Source organism: Pipistrellus hanaki (genome assembly GCF_964339955.1).
Source record: "Pipistrellus hanaki genome assembly, chromosome: 15".
In the NCBI taxonomy this organism is placed as follows: domain Eukaryota; kingdom Metazoa; phylum Chordata; class Mammalia; order Chiroptera; family Vespertilionidae; genus Pipistrellus; species Pipistrellus hanaki.
The window spans coordinates 49,122,564-49,141,147 of NC_140517.1; the positions used below are offsets into that span (position 1 = coordinate 49,122,564).

The window sequence follows — 18,584 nt, forward strand, 5'->3', positions numbered from 1 at the left end:
ATGTAAAAATAAATAAATAAAAATTTTTTGTTTTTTGTTTTTACTTTGAGAGAGAGGAAGAGTGGGGGAGGGAGAAACTGATGAGAAAGAACCATGGGTCCGGCTGCCTCCCGCACGCCCTGACCTGGGATCCAACTGGAACTGACCTCTTGTTGCTCAACCAACTGAGCCACACCGGCCAGGGCGAAACCACGAGACTTTTTTTTTTTTTTTTTTTTTTTTAATAATTCCTCACTTTATTTTTTTAAAATACATTTTATTGATTTTTACAGAGAGGAAGGGAGAGGGAGAGTTAGAAACATTAATGAGAAAGAATCATCGATCAGCTGCCTCTTGCACACACCCCCAACTGGGGATGTGCCCACAAACAAGGTGCATGCCCTTGACCGGAATCGAACCTGGGACCTTTCAGTCCGCAGACCGACGCTCTATCCACTGAGCCAAACCGGTTTCGGCAAAACCACAAGACTTGGATAGGAATCCGTTACACAGTCGCTAACCCTGAGCATTTGCTAAGAGCCTGTCACTGTTTACAATGCTGCCGGCGTCATGTCCGCTTCACCCTCCAGGTCCCGGGAGGTGAGCAGAAGCAGAACGCCCATGGCACAGCCAGGGAGAGCGAGGCGTAGGGGGCCGCCTTCCTGCTGGCACACGGTGGGTGAGCAGCAGCGCTGGGGCTCGAACCCGGGCCGGGCGCGGATCCGGGAGGGGAGGCCTGGACAAAGGACCCAGGGGAAGAGGCCAGGCCGCGGGCGGGACAGAGCGGTGGTCACTGTTACTGGGGGGCGCTGGGCTCAGCCGGGCGTCCTGCAGCCTCTGCCCTCGGGGCGCCCCCTCAGGCCGCGGGGCCGAGCTCCAGGCCCCTGGGGCCCCGGCCCGCCGCCCGTCGCCAGTCGCGCCACTCCCAGCCCAGCAGCAGGGCCAGCGCCAGCAGCACCAGCCCCGCCAGCGCCAGGCGCACCGCGTTGCCCTGGGTGTAGTCCACGGGGCCCAAGCCTGCGGGGGCAAGGGAGGGGTGTCAGCGTCCCGCCGAGGGCTCCGGCCTCCGGGGTGAGGGGGACCCAGTCCCTCCAAGCGAGGCTGGGAGAGCTCCACTCCCGGGTCTGAGGGAGGAGGGCTGGGGGCCTGGGCTCCTGGGTCTGAGGGAGGAGGGCTGGGGCCTGGGCTCCTGGGTCTGAGGGAGGAGGAGGGCTGGGGGCCTGGGCTCCCGGGTCTGAGGGAGGAGGCTGGGGGCCTGGGCTCCTGGGTCTGAGGGAGGAGGGGCTGGGGGCCTGGGCTCCTGGGTCTGAGGGAGGAGGCTGGGGGCCTGGGCTCTGGGTCTGAGGGAGGAGGCTGGGAGAGCTCCACTCCCGGGTCTGAGGGAGGAGGCTGGGGGCCTGGGCTCCTGGGTCTGAGGGAGGAGGCTGGGCGCCTGGGCTCCTGGGTCTGAGGGAGGAGGCTGGGGGCCTGGGCTCCTGGGTCTGAGGGAGGAGGGGCTGGGGGCCTGGGCTCCTGGGTCTGAGGGAGGAGGGCTGGGGGACCCCCTGGGTCTGAGGGAGGAGGCTGGGGGCCTGGGCTCCTGGGTCTGAGGGAGGAGGGCTGGGGGACCCCCTGGGTCTGAGGGAGGAGGGCTGGGGGCCTGGGCTCCTGGGTCTGAGGGAGGAGGCTGGGGGCGGGGAGGAGGGTCAGGGAGGAGGTGGGTTGACTGGGGATGGGGATGAGGATGGTGATGGGGGATTGGGATGGGGATGGGGATGGGGATGGGGATGGGGGTGGGGGTGGGGATGGGGATGGGGGTGGGGGTGGGGATGGGGATGGGATGGGGGTGGGGATGGAGATGGGATGGGGGTGGGGATGGGGATGGAGATGGGATGGGGGTGGGGGTGGGGATGGGGATGGGGATGGGGATGGGGAATTGGGGATGGGGTGGGGATGGAGATGGGGATGGGGATGGGGTGGGGATGGAGATGGGGATGGGGATGGAGATGCGATGGGGGTGGGGATGGAGATGGGGATGGAGATGCGATGGGGGTGGGGATTGGAGGGGATACGGGGGCCTCACCCTCCGGGCGGATGACCAGCGGCTCGCTGCGCGGGGACAGCACGTAGGGCGCGGCGGGCGTGTGGTAGTAGCAGGTGTAGGTGCCGGGCGCCCGGGCGCGGGGCAGCGGGAAGTCGGCCCAGGGCAGCGCGGACTGGCGCACCTGCAGCGGCGGCGCCTCGCCCGCGCGGTACAGCGCGAAGCTCATGTTGGCGGCGTGGCCGGTGCAGCGCAGGCGCAGCGGGGCCCCGGGCAGCGCCTCCAGCGACGGGCGCGGCAGCAGCTCTGCGGCGGGAGGGAGGGAGGGCGGCGGGGCGGTGGGCGCCCTGGCCCGGGCCCCCCGGAGCGCCCCCTCCTCCCCGATCCCCCCCCCCGCCCGCCGGTGCCTGAGATGCGGGTGCTCTCCTTCACCTCCCGCCGGCTCCCGCGCCCGCGCCCCAGGGGCACGTCCCCTCCTCTCCCGTCTCTGTCTCTCCCTCCGCTGGGCGCCGGCCGCTCGGTTGTGGAGGCCGCACTGCCGGCGCGCGGGGGGCTGTTTGGGCTCCACTGGGAGGGCCCGGGTCCGGCCGGAGCTGGGGCGGGGGCGGGGGGCGCACAAACGCCCCAGCTGAAAACTTCCCTTCCTTCCTCCTTCCCTCCTCCCTCCCTCCCTCCTTTCCTTCCTCTCTTCCTCTTCCTTCCTTCCTCCTTCTTTCCTTCCCTCCTCCCTCCTTCCTTCCCTCCTCCTCCCTCCTTCCTTCTCTTCCTTCCCTCCCTCCCTCCCTTCTCTCCCTCTCTCTCTCTCTCTCTCTCTCTCTCTCTCTCTCTCTCTCTCTCTCTCTCTCTCGTGTGTGTGTGTGTGTGTGTGTGTGTGTGTGTGTGTGTACACGCAGGCCTAAGCCTCTGGGACCCTCCCAGTCCCCCCCCCCCCCCGCCCTCACCTGTCACCATCAGCTCCCGCCCCGCCCTCACCTGTCACCATCAGCTCCCGCCCCGCCCTCACCTGTCACCATCAGCTCCCGCCAGGCCCTCACCTGTCACCATCAGCTCCCGCCCCGCCCTCACCTGTCACCATCAGCTCCCCACCCCCCCGCCCTCACCTGTCACCATCAGCTCCCGCCAGGCCCTCACCTGTCACCATCAGCCCCGCCCCACCCTCACCTGTCACCATCAGCTCCCGCCCCGCCCTCACCTGTCACCATCAGCTCCTCCCGCCAGGCCCTCACCTGTCACCATCAGCTCCCTCCAGGCCCTCACTTGTCACCATCAGCCCCGCCCCACCCTCACCTGTCACCATCAGCTCCTCCCGCCAGGCCCTCACCTGTCACCATCAGCTCCCGCCAGGCCCTCACCTGTCACCATCAGCTCCTCCCGCCCTGCCCTCACCTGTCACCATCAGCTCCCGCCCGCCAGGCCCTCACCTGTCACCATCAGCTCCCGCCAGGCCCTCACCTGTCACCATTAGCCCCGCCCCACCCTCACCTGTCACCATCAGCTCCCGCCCGGCCCTCACCTGTCACAATCAGCTCCCGCCAGGCCCTCACCTGTCACCGTCAGCTCCCGCCCGCCAGGCCCTCACCTGTCACCATCAGCTCCCGCCAGGCCCTCACCTGTCACCATTAGCCCCGCCCCACCCTCACCTGTCACCATCAGCTCCCGCCCGGCCCTCACCTGTCACCATCAGCTCCCGCCAGGCCCTCACCTGTCACCATCAGCTCCCGCCCCGCCCTCACCTGTCACCATCAGCTCCCGCCCGCCAGGCCCTCACCTGTCACCATCAGCTCCCGCCAGGCCCTCACCTGTCACCATTAGCCCCGCCCCACCCTCACCTGTCACCATCAGCTCCCGCCCCGCCCTCACCTGTCACCATCAGCTCCCGCCAGGCCCTCACCTGTCACCATCAGCTCCTCCCGCCCTGCCCTCACCTGTCACCATCAGCCCCGCCCCACCCTCACCTGTCACCATCAGCCCCGCCAGGCCCTCACCTGTCACCATCAGCTCCTCCCGCCCTGCCCTCACCTGTTACCATCAGCTCCCGCCCCACCCTCACCTGTCACCATCAGCTCCAGGGCGTCGCTGGGCTGGGACCAGCTGAAGTACCGGCTGAAGTACTCGCAGCGGTAACTGCCGCCCTGCGCCGCGGTCACCGCCTCCAGGAGGAACTGGGCCATTGCCTGGAGTCCGTCCTGGTACTGGGGGTACTGGTACTGCACCGGGAGGCCCTCCCCCAGCTTGAGCACAAACCTCAAGGCGGGCTGGGGCGCCCGGCACGTCAGAGTCACGTTGACCCCGGGGGTCACCACTGCGGCGGGCTGAGCCGCCAGGGAGGGCTTGGGGGGCTTGGGGGCCGAGGTTGGGGGGACTGACTGCTTGGGCTTGGGGTTTGGAAAGGGGACGTGTGGATTGAAGGACCTGGGTTTCCTGACGGTGGGGTGGGAGGGAGGCCCGGCGGGTGGGGGTTTGGGGGCCGAGGTTGGGGGGACTGACTGCTTGGGCTTGGGGTATGGAAAGGGGAAGTGTGGATTGAGGTGCCTGGGTCGCCTGATGGTGGGGTGGGAGGGAGGCCCGGCGGGTGGTGGGGCCGTGGGGAAGAGCTCCAGGAACTTGGTGATATTCCACACGTTCACATGCGACCTGTGCTTGGGGAAGGAGGCGGGGGCGTTTGCATCCGGGGGTCCCCGGGCTTCCTGGGTGCCTGCGGACACGAAGAGGAGGCTGGGGTGAGAGCAGTGTCGCCTGGACAGGCACAGTCCCCTCCTCAGCCTCAGTTCCCTCACCCCCCACGCTGTCCTCCACGTGCGGGTGCTGGTGGTGGTGGTTGTTTTTCATAGTTTTAAAAATTGATGTCAGAGAGGAAGAGAGAAACATCCACGAGGAGAGAGAATCGTGGATCAGCTGCCTCCTGCTCGCCCCACACTGGGGATCAGGCCCAAAACCCCGGCCGGTGCCCTGACCGGGAATCGAACCCTGACCTCCTGACCTCCTGGTTCATAGGTCGATGCTCTGCTACTGAGCCCCTCTGGCTGGCTCCTCTGCGATTTTTATTTTTTATTATTTTTTAAAAATATATATATTTTATTGATTTTGTACAGAGAGGAAGGGAGAGAGATAGAGAGTTAGAAACATCGATGAGAGAGAGTCATCGATCAGCTGCCTCCTGCACACCTCCTACCGGGGATGTGCCCGCAACCAAGGTAACATGCCCTTGACCGGAATCGAACCCGGGACCCTTCAGTCCCCAAGCCGACGCTCTATCCATTGAGCCAAACCAGTTCCGGCTCCTCTGCGATTTTTAAACATCATGTCAAGGAGCTGGGTCCCAGAAACCTGCCATTTTATTTATTTATTTATTTATTTTAAAAATATATATTTTATTGATTTTTTTTTTTTTTCACAGAGAGGAAGGGAGAGGGAGAGTTAGAAACATCCATGAGAGAGAATCATCGATCAGCCGCCTCCTGCACACCTCCCACTGGGGATGTGCCCACAACCAAGGTACATGCCCTTGACCGGAATCGAACCTGGGACCCTCCAGTTCACAGGCCGACGCTCTGTCCACTGAGCCACACTGGCTAGGGCAGAAACCTGCAATTTTAAATTGCTCTCCGGAATATCTGTGTCGCACCCGACAGCATTCAACAGTTGCCAAACTTGCTCTCAGGTTACAGTGTTTCCCAAACTTCTCTCATGATGAGAATCACCTGGTGGAGTTGTTAAAACACAGATTCCTGAATCCCAACTAAGAAGTGCTAAACTAGAATTTTTGAGAACATATAGGTAAAATTGCATACCTAACTTAGTGCTCTGTATATAACATCTGTGTTAGAGCACTAGTTAAGTATACAATTTTACCTATATGTTCCCAAAAATTCTAGTTTAGCACTTCTTAGTTGGGATTCAGGAATCTGTGTTTTAACAACTCCACCAGGTGATTCTCATCATGAGAGAAGTTTGGGAAACACTGGGTTAGAGGGAGGAGGGGACGTTGGAGCTCCACCTCACACCCTTCCCAAAACCGTTTCCCAATCAATGAAAGGCCTACGCGTCTCCTAAACAATAAAAGTATCAGAAGAAAACAGAGGCCGAGACCGGTGTGGCTCAGTGGGTAGAGCGTTGGCCTGCGGACTGAAGGGTCCCAGGTTCGATTCCGGTCAAGGGCATGTGCCTTGGTTGCGGGCACATCCCCGGTGGGAGGTGTGCAGGAGGCGGCTGGTTGATGTTTCTCTCTCATCGATGTTTCTAACTCTCTATCCCTCTCCCTTCCTCTCTGTAAAAAAAATCAATAAAATGTATATTTTTTAAAAAGAAGAAAACAGCCGAGACCGGTCTGGCTCAGTGGATAGAGTGTCGGCCTACGGACTGAAAGGTCCCGGGTTTGATTCCGGTCAAGGGCATGTGCCTTGGTTGCGGGTACATCCCCGGTGGGAGGTGTGCAGGAGGAGGCTGGTTGATGATTCTCTCTCATGGATGTTTCTAACTCTCTATCCCTCTCTCTTCCTCTCTGTAAAAAATCAATTTTATATATATATATATATATATATATATATATATATATATATATATATATATTTTTTTTTTTTTTTTTTAAAGAAGAAGAAGAAAGCATAGGAAGATGCATTTGTCTTGGGGTACCGAAGGCTGTCTTAAAACACAAAATGAGAAGCTGGAAGGGAATAAGGTTAGTAAATGTGAGCTCTTTGACATTCCCCAGCCATGTCTGAGGAAAGTCACATGGATCAGAGCACTGGCCGAAATGACGTTCTCATAAATGCTGCGGAGCAAGAGTATAGAAAGAGCCCTGCTGGTGTCGCTCAATGGTTAGCGCATGACACACACACACACCCCCCCCTCCCCGAACACCGCAGGGTCAAGGGCATGTACCCAGGCTGCAGGTTCAATCCCCCACCATAGTGGGGCGTGTGGGCGAGTTCAGGAGGCAACCAATCGATGTGTCTTTCTCACTTTGATGTTTCTCTCTCTCTCTCTCTCTCTCTCTCTCTCTCTCTCTCTCTCTCTCTCTCTCTCTCTCCTCCCCCCTCCTTCTCCAGTGAGGATTGGTAAACAACCAAGAGTCATCTAGAAAGAAACCCCAGGGCCGACCCAGTCCAAAGTTGGGTAAAACATGTGACTCGTCATTTCCCAGAACAGGAAGCACTATTGGCCAATGCACATTTGGGGGTGCTGGGAAGACTGTCCAGCCTTAGTCGCAGTCACTTAAAAAATCAAAACAGGCCCTAGCCCTGTAGCACAGGGGGTTAGTGTCATCCCAATACGCCAAGGTTACGGGTTCGATTCCCGGTCAGGGCACATACAATAACCAACAATGAATGCATAAATAAGAGGAACAACAAATCAGTGTCCGTCCATCCCCCCCCCCCTTTGCTTTAAAAATCAAAACAAAAGCCCTGGATGGGGTGCTCAGTGGTTAGAGCATCGGCCTGCACACCAAGGGTCAAGGGTTCAATTCCTGGTCCAGGGCATGTACCTGGGTTGCAGGTTTGATTGTGGGGGAGGCAGGCAACCCATCAATGTGCTCCTGTCACATCGACATTTCTCTCCACCCTCAGCCCTCCCGCCCTCCCTTCCACTCTCTCTAAAGCAGGGGTCTTCAAACTACGGCCCCCGGGCCACATGCGGCCCGCAGAGGAGTCTGATCCGGCCCGCCAGGTTTTTTGGGCAGTGAGCGCAGCCGAGGTGTTACAGTAGGAATTAGTAGTTCATATAGTCCGGCCCTCCAGCTCTCTGAGGGACCGTGATCTGGCCCCCACTTTAAAAAGTTTGAGGACCCCTGCGCTAAAGGTTAATGGGGGAAATACCCTCGGGTAAGGATTAACAACAACAAAAACTGAAACAACAATAAGGTATTTTTGACGATCAGGTTGTCCAAACTAAACAACAGCAGTATCCCACGTGGGTGAAGGCACTTAGGTATACTTGAGTGTGCCTTGAGAGAAGGCAATTTGCCAGTTTCTATCGAGACACACAAAGAGGCCCTAGACACCTTGACCAGGACTGAAGGGTCCCAGTTCGATTCCAGTCAAGGGCACATGCCTGGGTTGTGGGCTCCATCCCCAGTAGGGGGCATGCAGGAGGCAGTGGATCAATGATTCTCATCATTGATGTTTCTCTCTCTCCTCCTCCCTTCCTTTATGAAATCTTAAAAAAAAAAAAAAAAAAAAATATATATATATATATATATATATATATATATATATATATATATATATATATATATATATATATAGCCGAGATCGGTTTGGCTCAGTCGGCTTGGGGACTGAAAGGTCCCGGATTCGATTCCGGTCAAGGGCATGTACCTTGGTTGCGGGCACATCCCCAGTGGGGGGTGTGCAAGAGGCAGCTGATGGATGACTCTCTCTCATCGATGTTTCTAACTCTCTATCTCTCTCCCTTCCTCTCTGTACAAAATCAATAAAATATATATTATAAAATACGGATATATATATATATATATATATATATATATATATCCGTATTTTCCGGCGTATAAGACGACTTTTGAACCGAAAAAAAGTCAACCGAAAATTGGGGGCAAAAGACCAAAATTGCACAAAAATTACCTGCAGATCTTGTCGTCAAAGTAAGTCTTTTCTTTGAAGTGGGGGGTAGTCTTAGACAGCAAATATAGGCCTAAACCTGTTTTAACTGTAAAATTAGGGGGGGTTGTCTTATACGCCGGAAAATACGGTATATGATTTTTTTTTTTTTTTTTTTTTTTTAAGATACACAAAGAGGCCCTAGCCAGCCTGGCTCAGTGGCCAGAGCATCAGTCTGCAGGCATAAGGGTCCCGGGTCCAACTCGGGTCAAGAGCACATGCCGGGTTGCTCTCACAAAGAAAGTTCAACCAGAAGCATTCCCTACAGCACTGGTGGGGGGCGGAGGGATAAGGGAAACTGGAAACAACCTAAATATACAGCAAGAGGAACAAACAAATGAGAGTCCAGCCATATACAGCTGCAAGTGCTTCAATGACAGCAGTTGAAAGGGGGGTTGTGGAGCCCTATCTGGTGTGGCTCAGTGGATAGGGTGTCAGCCCCTGGACTTAAAAGGGTTCCGGGTTCGATCTCGGTCAAGGGCACGTACCTCGGTTGCAGGCTTGATCCCAGGCCCTGGTCGATGTGTGTGCAGGAGGCAACCAATCGGTGTGTCTCTCTCTCACATCCATGTTTCTCTGTGTGTCTCTTCCCCCACCCCTTCCACTGTCTAAAAAATATCAATGGAGAAATATATTCCAGTGAGGATTAACAAAAAACAAGGCGGGGGGGGGGGGGGGAAGAGCTAGCTAAAGGACATGGAAATCGTTCCAAGAGAGATTGTAAAGTGGAAAATGTAAGATGCAGAGCAGAGTGAGTCACGAAACAGCAAGTTTTTTTCCTTGGCGAGAAAACCGAGAAGTATGTAAATCCGAGTATGTGTTTGGATGCTTGGAAGTTTTGGGGGGAAGGATCCAGAGATTATTTAAGGAAGAGGGGGGAAGGAAAATCCGATCTCCGTCAATGATCGGATTTTTAAAAAACCAAGAACATATTTTCGCTTTGTCCTTTTTAAACACCGTCATTTAAAATAACCTGATTGCTTATATGTATGAATGAATGGCTTTCGAGGTGGTTCTTATTTGAAATTTGAGTGTTGTGAGTGGGGGGAGGTTGGGGAGGAAGAAGAGATCTCCCTTTCGGGAGATCTGGAAAGAAACCCAAGGCTACTTCAGCGCGAGGGATCCTACCTCCTAAATAAGGGGACCGTTAGCGCTGCCAGAAGCTCTATCTCAAGAGCTATGCCAAATTCTGAGCCTCGGGGTTGACACTCATGGTGTTACTTAAATCCTCCCAATGGCCCATTTCACAGAGAAGGAAACTTGAGTCTTAGCGTGCCCTGGCTTGTTCCAGTTCATAAGCGAACAGAACGGTGGACGTGGCCCTAACCGGTGTGGCTCAGTGGATAGAGCGCCGGCCTGCAGACTCAAGGGTCCCAGGTTCGATTCCGGTCAAAGGGCATGTACCTTGGTTGCGGGCACATCCCTAGTAGGGGGTGTGCAGGGGGCAGCTGATGGATGTTTCCCTCTCATGGATGTTTCTAACTCTCTATCCCTCTCCCTTCCTCTCTGTGAAAAAAATCAATAAAATATATTAAATAAATAAAAACAAAAACTGTGGACGGGGCATTCCCGTTTAGATCTCTTTAGCTCCAAAGTTCATGATCTCGCTACTCCGATACTGGTCACTCACGGGAGTGAGAAGGAATGAAGGAAAGGAGGATGAGGGAGAGAGAGAAGGAAATCTTGGGGCGAGGTGGGCAGCAAAGAGAAAATATGAGTCGTTGGAAATGGGATGTCAGCAACACACGGGGGGATGGATGGATGGATGGCGGGGGGGGGGGGGTGTGTACTCACCATCGGAGATGACGCCCGTGTGACACAGAGGCCCTGTGGAAGGTGGAGGGGGCTCGGTCTTGTCAAAGGCCCACACCAGGGACAACCCCAGAATCTAAGTCTCCCCACCCCCCCGCCTCTTTCTTCTGAGTGAACCTTGGCCTCACTTCCTCCGGTCTCGGGAGCCCCCAAACCAGACTCCCACCTGCTGAAGCCAGAAATCTGGGCCCAGGACCCTCTTGCCTCTGTACCCAAGAACTAAGCCCTAGGACCCCACCTTTCCCAGGAGATGGTAATCTGAGCCCCCAGTTCCTCCTTGTTGGGGTTCAGGAGTCTGGGCTGTAGCTCCCCCTGATCTCAGGGACCCCTGTGTCCTGGCTTCCACCTACCCGCCCCCCCAAACCCCCCCAACCTCAGAACCTGGGACTTGATCCTCCCTCTCCCTCAGGGGTCTAGCTCTCTCCTGCCCCAAGAGCCAGAGGATCCTGCGCCCAACTTCCCCTTCTCCCAGGAACGGGGCATTCCGGGCCTCTGTGGTCTCATGCTTTAGGACCCCAGGGTCTGGCCCCCCTCCTGTCCCACTATTCTGGCCTGGAGTTCTGAACCCTTAGCTGATTCTGCCTCACCTCCCTGCATGTGCCCCCAGGAGACCCAGCAGTTCGCCCCTTGCTTCTCCCCCCCCCCCCCCATTCGCTAGGTGTCTGGGTCTCCAGAGCCTGTCTTTCTGTGCCCCAGCCCCGCTAGGGACCCGGAGAGAGGGCGTGGGGGGGCTCACACGAGAGGGCCAGCAGCTGGAGGGTCAGTACCAGGACCATGGTGGACAAGTCTGGCTGGAGCCGGAGCCAAAGGCAGGGCTCAACCCGGCCCTCTTACCTCCCAGGAAGTGAGGCAACATCAGAGTCAGAGTCAGAACCCTGTTGAGGGAGGGGAACGGGAAGGAGGGGGCGGGGAGGGAAGGCGGGGGAGCCCGGAGGACCGTGTCACAGCCCCATAGTGCGGTGGGAAAAGTTGGATTGGAGCAGGAGTTCAGTAATTAAAGTTTAAAAACAATTAGCACCTGTCCTAGCCAGTGTTGCTCAGTGGGTAGAGCATTGGCCTGCGGACTGAAGGGTCCCAGGTTTGATTCCGGTCAAGGGCATGTAACTTGGTTGCTGGCACATCCCCAATAGGGGGCGTGCAGGAGGCAGCTGATCGATGTTTCTCTCTCATCGATGTTTCTGACTCTGATACGTGATTCTGGGGGGCGCAGAGAGGAGTCAGGACCCGGCAGCTGCCTCCCAGCAGCTCCCTGTCTGATGGAAAGACAGCTGCGGACCAGGTCAGTTTAAAAACAGGTGCTGTGCGCTGTAATGGGGGACTCCCCTCCCCCCCCCGGGGCACCGTGAGCGTCCACGGGAGACCCCTGTGCTGAGAGTTGGCGTTTCAGGACGAACTGATTTTGAGCGGAGGCCTCGCAGGAAAGCTCGGGTCCTCTCCCAGCCTCCACTTCCCCATCTGTAAAATGGGCTCCCATAGATAAACTAAGACATGAGGGCTACTGCCGTCCGCCTGGGCTGAGCTGCAACAGCGGGAGTGGGGAGAAGTTACTCCTCCAGAGCGACGTCTGGGCGGAGAGAGGTAAGAGGGCGGCGGCAGGTGTGCCAAGACCGGCTTGCTCTTCAAAAAAGAGGAACGTCGCCATAGACCTCTGTTCTGCTCCAGCGCGCACGCGCGGAACCCAGGGCTCCTTGGGCACAGGCGACCACAACTCCCAGAGTGCTCCGCGCCCTCGCCGCGACCTGGGAATCGCTGTTCTACGCCATTGCGCACGCGCAGACGCAGACCGCCGAGCCTCGGGAGCAGAGACTACAAAACCCAGAGTGCTCCGCGCCATCGCCGCTGCCTTGGATCGCTGTTCTACGCCATTGCGCACGCGCAGACGCAGACCGCCGAGCCTCGGGAGCGGGGACTACAATACCCAGCGTGCTCCGCGCCGCCGCCGCCGCCGCCGCCGCCGAGACCAAGATGGCCGGGAGTAAGTTCTGGTGCAGCTGGAGCGTGGGGCGCGGGGCGGACGCGGGCGGTGCGGGGCTGGGGCGCGGCGGTGCCCCCGCGGAGGCGGTGGGGTCGTGGCCGGAGGGGGCCGCTGAGGCCACGCGAGGGCTCCTCCAGGGCCGGGGCGGCGCGAGAGGGCTGGATAGAGGTCACCGGGGGCACTCCCTGCGGAGTGACCCTGCCCGCCCGCCCCTCCAGGAATCGCCCACTTCATCAAGGATGCCTGGGCCAAGGAGCCGGTGCTGGTCGCGTCCTTCGCCATCGGGGGCGTCTGTGCGTGAGAGCGAGCGTGCATCACCCCCACCGGTGTCCCCACCCCCCGCCCCAAAGTCCCGTGGCCCCCCTCGGGGTTCCGTCCTGACCCCCGGCCGCCCCGACGTTCCGCGTCCCCTCCCCCCTGTGTGTCAACACCCTCACGGGGTTCCCTGGCCCACCCCATCCCCAATTCTCTGGTCCCTTCCCCACCCCACCCCCCTCCTTCTGCACCTCGAGGTCCACAGTCCCTTTCAAGGAGGGGCGCCCAGGCCTGGCCGCGCAGGAAACCCCCTGAGCGATAACCAGTGGCGATGCAGATCCTTCCCGCGTTCACCCTCCCTCCTCCCCACCACCAGCGACTTCACTGTGCGCCCCATGGAGACCCTCTGCTCTGGGACAGGGTGGCGCATACTTGAAGGTGCACGGGGGTCACTTGGGGGCACAGACGAAGGGTCCCAGTTCAATTCTGGTCAAGGGCAGGCACCTGGGCTGCAGGCTCCTCCCCCGCGGGGCGCGTGCAGGAGGCAACCGACCCGTGTGTTTCTCTCACATGGATGTTCCTGTCTTTCCCTCTAAAATTCAATGGGAAAATGTCCTCTGATGAGGATTTTTAAAATGTTAAAAAAAAAAAAAAAGTAGGCTCAGACTCAGGGCAGAGGGGTGGGGGGTCTGGAATACTGCCTTTCAGTGTCCCGTCTTGTCAGCGCCGCGTCTGCCGGCCATTGGGCCAGGTTCTTAGGAGTCAGTTGTCCTATTAGCCACAGAGCAGCCCTTGAAATGCTACTTACTATGACAAAAGGTACATACAATGTCTGGTGTGTTGAAACTATTGATTTGGATATACTAGGTTAAATATATCTTAAAATCATCTTGTTTTGCCCTAGCCGGTTTGGCTCAGTGGATAGAGTGTGGCCTTTGGGCCAAGGGGTTCGATTCCCATCAAGGGCCCTGGCCCTTTCCATCCTGGCCCTGGTCTGGGCACGTCCAGGAGGCAACCAATCAATGTCTCTCTCTCACATCAATGTTTCTCCATCTCTTTCCCTCTCCTTAAAAATAAGTATCAGTGGGAAAAGTATCCAGGGTGAGGACTAACAAAAAGTATACATGCTAGAGGCCCAGCGCACGAATTCACGCACACATGGGGCCCGGCTGGCCTGCCCCATCAGGGCTGATTGGGCTGGCTGAGGGGTTGCAGGAGGCTGGTGGGCTGGCCCTGCCCTCCCCTCTCCAGCCAAACTCCCGGTTGAGGGGACCATTTGCCTATTAGCCTTTTATTATACAGAATATCTAACTTGTTTCCACTGCACTGTGGCCATTAGAAATGTACTCACGTGTCAGTGTTGGCCTAGAGCACCCCTTTCTGTGCCCTGCCCCACCCCCAGGACCCCTGGCTCCGCCCTGGCGGACTGTTCCCGCACAGCCCCTCCCCCTCTGCGTGTCCAGGGTTCCCCTGGGACGTTCCCAAGATGCCCCCCCACCTCTGGGGACCCCTCTCAACACCAGCCCTCAGTCCACCCCACCCCCCTCTGTGCCCTCCAAAAAAAGATAAACCCTTCTGAGAAGCGGGGACCCTGGGGTGTCCATGGGCCTCTTGGGAGTGCTATACCTGACCCCCCCCCTCTCCCCATGCACTCAGCCCCCACGTTGCCAGGGCTCGGCTCCTGCCCCTCCCCCTCCCAGAGCCCTCTCCCTGGGGCCTCACCCCCGTGTCTCCACAGCTTTGCTTCTGCCCTTCATCAGCCCCTTCACCAAGTACGCCATCATGATCAACGAGGTCACCCCCTACACCTACCCAGGTGAGTGGGCTGTCCGCCTGTCCGGTTTCCCGCGCCCCTACGTCTCCGTGTCCCCGATGGTCTGTGTGTCTGGTGCTCTGACCCTCCCTCTCCCGTCCCCTCGCCCCCGGTCCCCTCTGTGAATGTGTACCCCCAGGCCAGCCCTTCTCCGGGGACCACGGAGAGCGGCTGGTCTCAGCGCCCGCCCTCCTGCCCGCAGTGCCCGTCCGGGATGATGGGAACATGCCCGATGTGCCCAGCCACCCCCAGGACCCCCGGGGCCGCAGCCTGGAGTGGCTGAAGAACCTGTGAACCGGCAGAGAGGAGGTCCCCTCCCCTGTGTTCCCAATAAAATATGAAAACCGACCCAGAGTCCAGTGTGTGTGATCAGAGGCGGGAGCAGCAGACAGTGGCCGAGGAGAGCACGGGGTCCGTTTATTGGGGGGGAGAGGGGGGTCAGTCAAAGGGGGGGCTGGCTAGGGTGGGGTAGGGCAGCAGCTTGTCTGGCCCCCGAGTAACCCAACTGGAGTCCAGGGCCTCGTCCGCTTCGAAGCCAAAGTCTTCCTCCACCTTTATCTGGGGGTGAAAGCTCCATGTGAGGTGGCCCGGGGCTGGGGGAGGCTCTTGGGCCCCACCATTACTGCACTCGGGGGCCGGCAGCCTCCTGGTGCACCCCAGGAAGTCCCAGCATGCCTGGGTCCCCGTGATCTCCAGCCCCGTCTCCCCTCCCATCTCCCTCCAAGCCTTCCTCCTCCCACCCCAGCTTTCCTGGCTTTCCCCAACTTCCTCCTCCCAACCCCAACCCTCTGCCGGCCCCTGGCCCGACCCCTGGCCCCTGGCCCCGGGCCTCCCACCTGCACGGGGGGCAGCTCTGGGGTCAGCGGGACTCCCGCTCGGCGTCCCTCCCGGGGCGCCCGCCGCCTCTTCCGCCCGCTGGGCCCCTCGCCGGGGGCCGGGCTGCTGGCCTCGGGGGCCGGGGTCCTCCTGGGCGGGGACAGCCCCTCCTTCTCCGGAGGCTCGTTCTCAGCGTTGCCCGGGGTGGGGGCGTCTGTGCCCTGGCTGCCCTCGTCCTGGAGGGAGGCGGGCGGGCGGCAGGTGAGGGCCGTGTCCTGGGCTCCCGGCTCCCCCGGCCCCCCGGCCCCCCGCCCTCTGCTCACCTCCAGCAAGATGGTGAACTGGCTGGCCCAGTAGTCGTCGCCGTAGGAGTCCAGCACCCTCATGAGGAACCTGCGCCCGGAGAGGAGCCCCGGGGGACCCCTGGGTCTCTGACGGGCAGGGGAAGGGGCCCCACAGCCCGGCTCTGACTCCCTCTGAAGCCAGAAGGGCTGGAGGGCTGGGGCCTGAGACCTGGGTGCCGGCCAGTGGACTTGGGGCAGGAGAAGGTGACTCCACCCCTTAGCTTCCCGCTGTCACCGGGAGGGACAACCCGCCTGCAGGGACGGCTGTGACATCACAACCAGACCCGGCCGGCCGCAGAGCACGCAGGGGATGTGGGCTGAGCAGACGCTCACATGGCCGTCTTCTTTATTCATAACTAACGGGCCAGAGGGGCCTGTGCGGGACAGCCCGGGCGGCCTCAGCTCTCAGGGCCTCTGCCTGCCCCTCCCCATTCCCGCTTCTGAAAATGCCCTGTCCAGCCCTAGCTGGTTTGTCCCGCAACCAAGTGCATGCTCTTGACCTGAATGGAACCCAGGACCCTTTGGTTTGCAAGCTGATGCTCTATCCCAGTGGTTGGTGAACTGTGGCTCAGGAGCCACATGCGGCTCTCGAGCCGCAGTTTGCCGCTCTATTGACTCATGAGTTTGCCGACCACTGCGTAAGGCATTAATTATCCTTACCCAGAAGTTTTGACTTCAGGTTAAAAACATTACTAAAATGTTTTTTTTTTAAAAGTGTTTTTCCCTAAGGCAGTGGTCGACAAACTCATTAGTCAACAGAGCCGCAGTTCACTGACCACTGCTCTATCCACTGAGCCAAACCAGCTAGGCCTGGGTCTGTGGCTCTTAAAGCCAGGACCCCTTCCTTTGCTGCCCTCTCGGCTCAGGGGGTGTACACCTGCTCCCCTAGGCCCGGGCAGCTCTCGTCCCGCTTTTGGCGGGACAGTCCCGATTTTTAACAATTTGTCCCGCGACTCGGGACAAATTGTTAAAAATCGGGACATCTGCCCTGGCTGGTTTGGCTCAGTGGATAGAGCATCGAACTGTGGACTGAAAGGTCCTGGGTTCGATTCTGGTCAAGGGCATGTACCTTGGTTGCAGGCATATCCCTGGTGGGGGATATGCAGGAGGCAGCTGATGGATGTTTCTCTCTCATCGATGTTTCTAATTCTCTCTGCCTCTCCCTTCCTCTCTGTAAAAAATCAATAAAATATATATTTTTTTAAAAATCGGGACATCTGGTCACCTTATGCAAGACCCAATCCCACTCCTGGTCCCCGCCGGCCTCAGCCCTCCACCCTCCTCTGCAGCCTGGTCTCCTCCTGGCCCCAGATGGCCAGCCGGGCACTCCGGGCAAGGTGGAGAAGTGAGAAGCACGTGGGAACGAGGTCCGGGGCAGAAGCCTGCCGGCCGGTCAGGTGCGCCATGGTTACCTCCGCTCCTGCTGGAGTCTCCGTGTTATCCTCTGTACCTGGTGGAGCCTGTTCAGGACCCGCTCGTTCACCTGCGGGGGAGGGGGCGAGCACAGGTCAGCTGCACCCACACAACAGCGGATGCAGCCAGCCCAGCTGGGGGCCAGGGGGCCAGCCCGCAGGTCATCTGTGGACCGGAAGGGGCTGACCCTCCTGCATCTGCCCACACTGGCCTCCGCGATGCGGGACAGGCGCCTGTGAGGCATCAGCAAGCTGATCTGGGCTGTCCCCACAGCCCCTGGAGGAGACAGCACTCCAGGTGCGGAATGAACGAATGATGCAGGAAAAGATCAACCTCCTGGGGGAGAGAGGCTGCGCCCGCGCACGCACGGGGATGGGGGTGAGCACTGAGGCCAGGGGACCCCAAAACGGAATCCACACTCACCTACCTGCTCGATCTCCCTGCAGCGCCGGCCTAGCGCCTGGTACTTCCTGCGGTTGAGCTCCCGTTGGCGCCGCCGCCGGCCTCGGGCCGCCTCTTCCTCCTCGTCGCGCTCCCGGAGGCTGGAGCCGCCCAGCCCCCCGGACACGAACTCCACCTCGGTCTCAAGCTCGCTTTCCAGGATGTGGCCGCCGAACAGCGGGGGCAGCGCCAGCTCCGAGCCTGGAGGGGCTGAGAACTCTTCAAAGCCCACAGCTGCCATGGTCCTGTGGGGCCAGGGGGACTCAGGGACCCTGAACCTCCGGGCCCCTGCTCCTCCCTCCAAGCCGGGAGGCCAGGCCCCCCAGCCTCTCCTTCAAAGGATCCAGAATTCAAGCCCTGACCCCCGAGAGAGTTCAGACACCCCCCCCCCCCCCATTCCTCCTCCTAAGTATTTAGGGAAGTTCAAGGTCCCAACCCCTCACTGAGACCCAGGAATCCAGGCTTCCAACCTCTTGACACCCCCCCCCCCCCCCAGCCCTCATCCCCCTAGGATGCCTGAATACAGACCCCAGTCCCTAATAAAGAATTCTAACCCAAAGCCATTCCACGAACTACAACCCCCATCAGCCCTCAGGGCAAAGCGCGGATGATAGTTTAGGCTGCAGCCGCACCGTCTCACTTACCCCTCTCTCTGCTCCAGCTCCATTTCTCCCCGGCTCCCGGAGCAGAACTCCCAACCTCGCGAACCGCTAGGTTAAAGTGCTTCGCAAAACTACACGCCCCATCAGAGTCCACGGCCAAGTCCACCGGGGCTCGGCCGCTAAGCCTCCTGGGAGTTGTAGTTCTCTATTTCCGGCTTTCCTCCCTCGCCCCCCACCCCCACCCCCACCCCGAGTCGCGGCCCAAAGGCCCTTGCTCTCGGGTCTCACGCCGCCACCGGTCGTCCCGAGTCGCCTCCGCCTTTATCCTGGTCCGGAAGCCGCGCCGCCTGACCACGGCGACCCTCCTCCGCCCGGGAGGCTCGGTCCTCGGCGGGCCGTGGGCCGGGGGAGCCTCTCGCCTCGCACCCGCTCAGCCCCGACCGTCTCCGCCCAGCGGCCGGTGCTAATAAAGTTGTTGTTCCAACCGCGCGCCGGAG

The 18,584-nt window shown here is 59.3% G+C and overlaps 3 protein-coding genes across 3 annotated transcripts; 1 reads left to right on the forward strand and 2 right to left on the reverse strand.

Annotated features, from left to right (window-relative positions):
* Positions 1-249: 249 nt before the first annotated feature.
* On the reverse strand, positions 250-11,254 carry OSCAR (osteoclast associated Ig-like receptor). The gene is made up of 5 exons (XM_084906139.1): positions 11,165-11,254; positions 10,411-10,443; positions 4,050-4,694; positions 2,042-2,305; positions 250-996 (listed from the first exon to the last, which is right to left on the reverse strand). Exons 1-5 carry the CDS (start codon positions 11,202-11,204, stop codon positions 836-838), a joined length of 1,143 nt encoding a protein of 380 aa, XP_084762265.1. The 5' UTR covers positions 11,205-11,254; the 3' UTR covers positions 250-835.
* Positions 11,255-11,338: 84 nt separating this feature from the next.
* Positions 11,339-14,819, forward strand: NDUFA3 (NADH:ubiquinone oxidoreductase subunit A3). The gene is made up of 5 exons (XM_084905326.1): positions 11,339-11,707; positions 12,091-12,403; positions 12,622-12,696; positions 14,397-14,474; positions 14,674-14,819. The coding sequence occupies exons 2-5, from the start codon at positions 12,394-12,396 to the stop codon at positions 14,763-14,765; spliced, it is 255 nt and encodes an 84-aa protein (XP_084761452.1). The 5' UTR covers positions 11,339-11,707; positions 12,091-12,393; the 3' UTR covers positions 14,766-14,819.
* A 51-nt stretch (positions 14,820-14,870) lies between these two features.
* Positions 14,871-18,549, reverse strand: TFPT (TCF3 fusion partner). Its single transcript, XM_084905325.1, has 6 exons — positions 18,130-18,549; positions 17,472-17,730; positions 17,044-17,114; positions 15,611-15,680; positions 15,308-15,523; positions 14,871-15,029 (listed from the first exon to the last, which is right to left on the reverse strand). The coding sequence occupies exons 1-6, from the start codon at positions 18,150-18,152 to the stop codon at positions 14,910-14,912; spliced, it is 759 nt and encodes a 252-aa protein (XP_084761451.1). The 5' UTR covers positions 18,153-18,549; the 3' UTR covers positions 14,871-14,909.
* Between the last annotated feature and the right edge of the window lie 35 nt (positions 18,550-18,584).

Bases quoted from the DNA above. Each gene is read 5' to 3' on its own strand.
- OSCAR (XM_084906139.1), bottom strand. From the start codon at position 11,204: ATGGTCCTGGTACTGACCCTCCAGCTGCTGGCCCTCTCGT. The intron at 10,444-11,164 runs GTGAGCCCCCCC...CACCTTCCACAG, and splicing joins CCAGCTGCTGGCCCTCTCGT to GGCCTCTGTGTCACACGGGC. The intron at 4,695-10,410 runs GTGAGTACACAC...TCGTGTCCGCAG, and splicing joins CACGGGCGTCATCTCCGATG to GCACCCAGGAAGCCCGGGGA.
- NDUFA3 (XM_084905326.1), top strand. The intron at 12,697-14,396 runs GTGCGTGAGAGC...GTGTCTCCACAG, and splicing joins CTTCGCCATCGGGGGCGTCT to CTTTGCTTCTGCCCTTCATC. The intron at 14,475-14,673 runs GTGAGTGGGCTG...TCCTGCCCGCAG, and splicing joins CACCCCCTACACCTACCCAG to TGCCCGTCCGGGATGATGGG.
- TFPT (XM_084905325.1), bottom strand. From the start codon at position 18,152: ATGGAGCTGGAGCAGAGAGAGGG. The intron at 17,731-18,129 runs GTAAGTGAGACG...CTGGCCCCACAG, and splicing joins GAGCTGGAGCAGAGAGAGGG to GACCATGGCAGCTGTGGGCT. The intron at 15,030-15,307 runs GTGGGAGGCCCG...TTTCACCCCCAG, and splicing joins CAGAGCTGCCCCCCGTGCAG to ATAAAGGTGGAGGAAGACTT.